The sequence below is a fragment of the Lineus longissimus genome, chromosome 3 (genome assembly GCF_910592395.1).
Source record: "Lineus longissimus chromosome 3, tnLinLong1.2, whole genome shotgun sequence".
Classification (NCBI taxonomy): domain Eukaryota; kingdom Metazoa; phylum Nemertea; class Pilidiophora; order Heteronemertea; family Lineidae; genus Lineus; species Lineus longissimus.
In genome coordinates this window covers 22,285,656-22,291,879 of record NC_088310.1, presented here as the reverse complement: position 1 = coordinate 22,291,879, position 6,224 = coordinate 22,285,656, and the positions used below count along the sequence as shown (strand labels likewise).

Here is a 6,224-nt window from a genome sequence, read left to right as displayed (position 1 = left end):
GGAAACCAACTTTGGTTGGCTCAAAAACTTTATCATAATGATCTTGATGATGTTTTCTATATTTCTTTATAACTTTACCTTGGTTAATTCGGTAAAAAATGAGAAATTGATAAAAAAACACAGGCGAGTCATCGATCTCTGTCTTCCAGCCTCCTTGAAGCGAGCAGACGAATTCGCGCCGCCCATGGTCATGCGGGTTGCGGGGGGTCCTCTCAAAATGGTTGGTCCTACAAAACTCGAATTTTATGTTTTTCTCAACTGCAGGGTAATGAAAAGTCTCATAAATTTCCTTCTTTTTAAATTACCAAGCCTTCTGTTATTCATGCCAACGGATATCTGTCAAGAACCGATTTCACCGTGGAAATGTAACAACTGTCACCCCTCAACAAAAGTTTATGGTACGGTCTCATTTCAGGATTAAACTGGTTCTGGGTGGGGCGAAAATGTGGATTGAGATATCAGAGACCCGGTGAGCTGCTATCCTGTGTGGAGGCCAAAAAAAGATGTGAGGTGTCTTCCCAGTACAGGACATTCTTAGTACTAGCATATACCCATGGAGCGGGCAAAGTTGAAATGTAATATACATTAGTTAAATGGGCACGATGATTGAACTACATTAAATTTCTAACGTTACCGAAGTTTTATTAAAGGTTAAACACCACCGGTCTTTTAACACACTTGATGCCGGAGTTCAGATATAGCCCTATAGAGGACACCCTTAGTATTGTCTCTAGTGGAGGCTAGATATATATAGCCATAGAAAATGATGTGACATTGTCTTCAAAAGAGCACATTCATAGTATTGTCACAAGTGGAAGTCCTAAAGCCACAGAAAATGATTTAACAGTGTCTTCCAAAGAGGACACTCTAGAATTGTCTCCAGTGGAGGTCAGATATACCCATAGAAAATGATGTGACATTGTCTTCCCAAGAGGAAATTCTCAGTATTGTCTCAAGTGGTGGCCAGGCAGCCATAGCAAATGATGTGATATTGTCTTCTAGCGAGGACATCCTTGCCACTGGTGGAGTTCAGACATACAAGAAATATATCAGATAATGGCTCGATATGAATTCAAACATTTTTTGTAAATCGCTGATAAATGATCGAGATATTAATTGCAAGCTCGTGTCGATACAGAAGGAATAAAAACGTGGAAGAGAGCATCCATCCTTTAAGGATGGAGTGAAGACATGTTAAATCAGTCTTGTCTAATTATTGATGGTTACATCTACAGCCATGCTGATGAAATCCAATCAGGGGTTAATGTTCGCTGTTCGCTTCTCGCTTCTCTTCTTACCTCATTATCTGGGTCAAATTGCTTACCTTAGCTTGGGCAGGTTACATGTATCTGTGACAGCTAGGTTGTGAACTGTCGTTTGTTTGGCCTGGTCGGGATGTCTACTTTCAGACAGGCCAGGTGTCAACATTGTCTCTGTGGCAGGAAGGCTGTGAACTGTCTTCTCTGTGGTCACGTCGAGGTGTCTCACCCTAAGGTAGGCTAGGTTGTAACCAAATTGTCACAATGATAGTCAGGCTATAACACCATAATGTAGGGAAGGTGGAAGACAGAGTTGCCAATAAATACAAGAATCTTTCAAACACACAAGACTCAATCTGAAGATCGAGGACATACATTATAACTGTCTTCTCTGTACCAGGGTCGAGTTGTTGTGTCTGATCTAAATTTCACAATAGCGCAATTCTAGGATGAGACGGAGAATTCGACCAACCATGTTCTATTGAGTGTTGACTGGTTCCAGATGTCTGATCCTACTTGCCGACTTTATTTGAATCCGTAGGACATTTGTGTTTGTGGTAATGGCCCATGTATCATGATCATTTTTTTCACGGTACACAGTTTAAGCTGCGGTAGTGTTATTGATAATAAACCATGTCTTTGAGGATAGGTAACGACATATGCAATTGAAATAGTACCCATATTGTTGCTGTGTGGTTGAAATATCGGGTACCACCATGTCAATAGCTCTCGATCTGACCTGTCTAAAAGATGGATATTGTCTTCCAATTAGACTGGCGCCCAACAGAGCACTCGAACTTATCAGTCTCCAATGGATGGTTCCCCCAATACGCCACCGCCCAGAGCTGGCACTGATCTGTCTTCAAGATAGGGTATTCCCCTGATACACCATCGCCCAAAGCTAGCACTGAAGTTTGTCTTCAAGATGAATTGTTCCATCAGGTCACCATCGCCCAGAGCAAGCACTGATCTGTCTCCAAGATGGGTCCCCCCCTCCCAATAAACCATCACCCCCGAGCTAGCACTGATCTGTCATCTAATGGGTTACCCCATGGATAAGTTAAGGGAGTGTAGTCACGATACGCTATATTGTGATGTTGGTCATGAAAATGTCCACTACTTATAATATACTTGAATTCATTGGTGGTGGTCACAATCTACGCTCTGAATAACATCGGTGTTTGCGACCACGTTCCACTGCAGCACTCGTCAGAATGCCGAAGCTAATGAAATGTCCCAATCTTGCCCTTGGCCAACCAGAGACTGGCCAGCAGTCCGAAAAAGTATGAGGAAAATGAATAAATGCTGTACCGGTACCTTAAGTACTTGTCAAAGCTGACAGCCCTGTTGATTGTGACAGTGCTCTGTACTTGTTATTCTCTGCTTTTTAAGGTCGTACTTTGTAACCGTCTGTCAATGCAGAATACTTCTCATACCTGCGCTCTGAGTAAAAGGCCGACCATCAACATCGAGGTAACATTATAAAGCTGACTAGTTGCCCGCAAGTGGAATACCAGTATTATCTCATCCAGGAAGACAAAAGACCTGATTTGCCTTGAGTATTAAAATAGGCGTCGATCCTCAACGCTGTTCACTTACAGTGAGAAGGGGCCAGGCCGGTGTAGAAGTTTAAAATGTCCTAGGATAGAATGCCCGGGAAACAAAGGATTCTATTATGCGCTTCAATCTCTGAGCTATTGACGGCCAGGGTCTCTATAGAACCATATTGCAGAATACAATAGGGCCGGACACTTTTTCCAGGGGGGCATTTGTTACTGTTACACCGGTACTGTCTCATTATCAATAGTCATTTCTGAAGAACATGTTCCTCCCCAGCAGAAGTAGGCCTACAGCATAGGGCCACGGTATATAAATCCGTATCTTTACGAGTCCGACATGGGGCCGTGTAGCCTATCCTGCCTGTGAGTGAATATCGAAGAGGCTGGCGAAATGGGCAGATACCAGTTGATTGGTCATCAAGTAATCTTAACAAGGCACTTTTCTATCTCATTTATTCGCGCGTCTATTATGGGCGGTGGTAACGGAGGCAATATATATCGATGGACAAGTGCAGACTTAGTGCACAAAGTCACACACTCGATGACCAATCAATGACCCAGACAATCAGTGACCTGCCCAGATCACAAATTCTTAAAAGCCCATTAGAAATTTGTCAAAATTGAATGCCACTGGGCCACAAGATAGATAAGAGCCTATACCCTGACCTCACTCGTGACAACTATGAATTTCAATAAATCTTAATTCATTAATATTGTACCCGAGTACTTTCTCAATCCTAACAAAAAGTCCCAGGGAGCGAAACAACTGGGGGCGAAAAGGTCAGGGAGCGAAAGGACCGAGTACCACTAAAAATACAACTTGCCTGACAACAAAATAATCATGGCGGACGGTATGCAAAAAAGCGCAAAAAAGCTTCTATTTTTATCCATTTTTAACTGATTTCGAGCTCGATGATACATAAGTTTGTGTTTCAAATACATCCGAGTTGTCCATAATTTTACTCTAAAATGTTGTTGAAGTATCGACATAGTTCAAATCCATAGTCAACATTTACTCGATCCAGGCCTAACAACATTAAGGCCAGACTCCTACAGGACTACAGGGTGGCCCAAAATTATTTTCCCCCACACAATGGATATAGAATTCTATTGTCCTTATTGTGCAAGGGAAAATAATTCTTGGCCAACGTGTTGGGGAGCAAAAACTAAGACAGGCTGCAGGCTTCAGGCATCAGCATGAACTTGTCAAATTTCTGTCCTATTTCAGTATTTATATTTGTACCTAGGCCTATAATTTTCTTGTGACTTCTCTTTTTCCAGACCAATCTCAAGCTAATCCTACTCCTGCTCCTGATAATGACCAGGTTCCAGCTGTGACCCCAGGCCTGGAAAATCCACATGTGGAGCAAGGTGTGACAGAAAATATACAGGTGATGATATAGACAGATTGTAACTGTACTGTAGTGCATAGTGTTAACGTGTCGAGTCTGCTACCTTGTCAGAATGTCACAGTCAGTGCAACAGCTTTTGCTCCTTTGACAAGTTTGTTGAACTTTGCGTGTGACTGCTTTTTTTAATTTCTTAACTTCTGGTTGGGCTAGTTATGGTCATGCCTGCGAATGGGCTTAGGCGTAAGACACGAGTCGGCAGTAAAAGTACTTTTAATGTAGGTTTTAAGACGTTTATGTTACAGATTTTGATGAAAGACTGTTAGTGTTAATCTTATCATCATGTCTGTTTCCAGAAAATAATTGCAGCTGAGAAAGATGCCCTTGGCCTCGATTCCCAGGGTCGTCGGCCAAAAGTTGATCTGCAGTCATTGCCCACCAGGGCTTATTTAGACCAAACAGTTGTGCCTGTCTTATTGCAAGGCATGTCGGTGCTGGCAAAGGAAAGGTAAAGAGCTTTTTGTCAATTGGAAAAATCCAGTATTTATAAAGGTTGCCCATTGCTGTCATTTAAAGTCTGGGCAATGGTTGGAGAAGGCACACCTAGATTTCGAATAAGTTCGCCTACTAGGACTTCAATTGGTGTACATTTACTTAGCATGATAATTTAGTGCACAGAGAGTACCTATCTTAAAAGATTATTCCTGCTTCTGTATTCATGAACTTATGTTTTGTTCTTGTGCAAATGCCAAGGCCAGTTGCATTCAAGTAGGAAGCAGAATTCTGACTTTGATTCGGGGGCTTTGATTTGTACAAGTAGTTAAAAAGGTTTTACTTCCTGTATACATGTACGTAGATGGCTGCACAAGAACACAGGTGATAAAACGTATCTTCACTTTCTTTTCAGACCCCCAAATCCGATTGAATTTTTGGCAGCATTTCTTCTCAAGAACAAGAAACAGTACGATCAATAACCATTGGAAGAAACACATCTGCAAGTCCTAAAACAAGATGTTAAGAGACAATTCTTTATTTCAATAGACTACTCTGTAACAATGTGAGCTATTATTTCACTGATCTCTTGGCACACACAGTCAATGAAAGTCATGGAAATTTACTCTTTCAAATTGGACTGAGAGTATGTATGACACATTTTAAGATGAAGTACAGCAATTGAAATGACCACTATCAATTTCATGAAATTGAAGTAATGTGAATTGATGAATTTTAATTTAAAATTAATTTTGGTGAACACTTCTTGTGAGAGCCCAGCTTAGATGATGAGAGTGAGGACATTCAAAGTATTCATTTTCTTTAGTACCAGTAATATACATAACAGCAAATAGTTTTTTCAGCAGGCTGGGCCTTTTTTGTTGCATCAATGTGACATGAGAAGAGAAACTGAACACACTGGTCCTCTGTACACAATGCGACCAACAGGATATTAGAAATAGACTTGTCTAGGTATATGAGGTAAACAAACAATGGCAGGTTTGACCATAACACTCCTGCAAATGGTCTTTGGGCTATGTCTTGACAGTGTATGTAGGACCAGTGTGCCAACTCAAAGCATTCACTTTTCACTTTTCTCCACATCATTTTCTTCCAAAACCAAATGTCTGTTCAGCTCCAGACAAGATACTTAAAAATGAATTGTAAAAATTGTAGACACCTTTTTTACCGCAAACATACAACTAGTGCCTACATTTATTGTATTTATGTATGAATAAAATATTTCAAACTATTCATAGTTCTTGCTTGCTTTTTGACTCCCTCGAGTAGCCTGTTACGATGTATTACCGAGTCCTATCCAAGCTCTTCTTAGGTGTGGAGTTGTCCTAATTCACCTCTTGGAACAACCCGATGATTGCACCTCCATGACTTCCGAGCGAGATTTTCACATGTCCTTCAGATTTGAGGCCACAATCTGTGCTCTGTCTTCTGGCTTCAATAAGTTGTACATTTTTGTACACAAATGGCTAAATCATAATCTCAACTTTGTCTTCTGGTTTTCGAACCAACATTTTGTTGACCGGACGAAAATGTGGCATTATATG

General features: G+C 41.0%; 1 protein-coding gene across 1 annotated transcript; it reads left to right on the top strand.

The window, feature by feature from the left end:
• Positions 1-3,643: 3,643 nt before the first annotated feature.
• Positions 3,644-5,911, top strand: LOC135484240 (protein dpy-30 homolog). Its single transcript, XM_064765533.1, has 4 exons — positions 3,644-3,669; positions 4,100-4,209; positions 4,524-4,675; positions 5,075-5,911. The coding sequence occupies exons 1-4, from the start codon at positions 3,660-3,662 to the stop codon at positions 5,139-5,141; spliced, it is 339 nt and encodes a 112-aa protein (XP_064621603.1). The 5' UTR covers positions 3,644-3,659; the 3' UTR covers positions 5,142-5,911.
• The last annotated feature ends 313 nt before the right edge of the window (positions 5,912-6,224 follow it).

Excerpts from the sequence above, each read along its gene's own strand:
- LOC135484240 (XM_064765533.1), top strand. Across the intron at positions 4,210-4,523 it reads GTGTGACAGAAAATATACAG|AAAATAATTGCAGCTGAGAA; the intron begins GTGATGATATAG and ends GTCTGTTTCCAG. Across the intron at positions 4,676-5,074 it reads TCGGTGCTGGCAAAGGAAAG|ACCCCCAAATCCGATTGAAT; the intron begins GTAAAGAGCTTT and ends CTTTCTTTTCAG.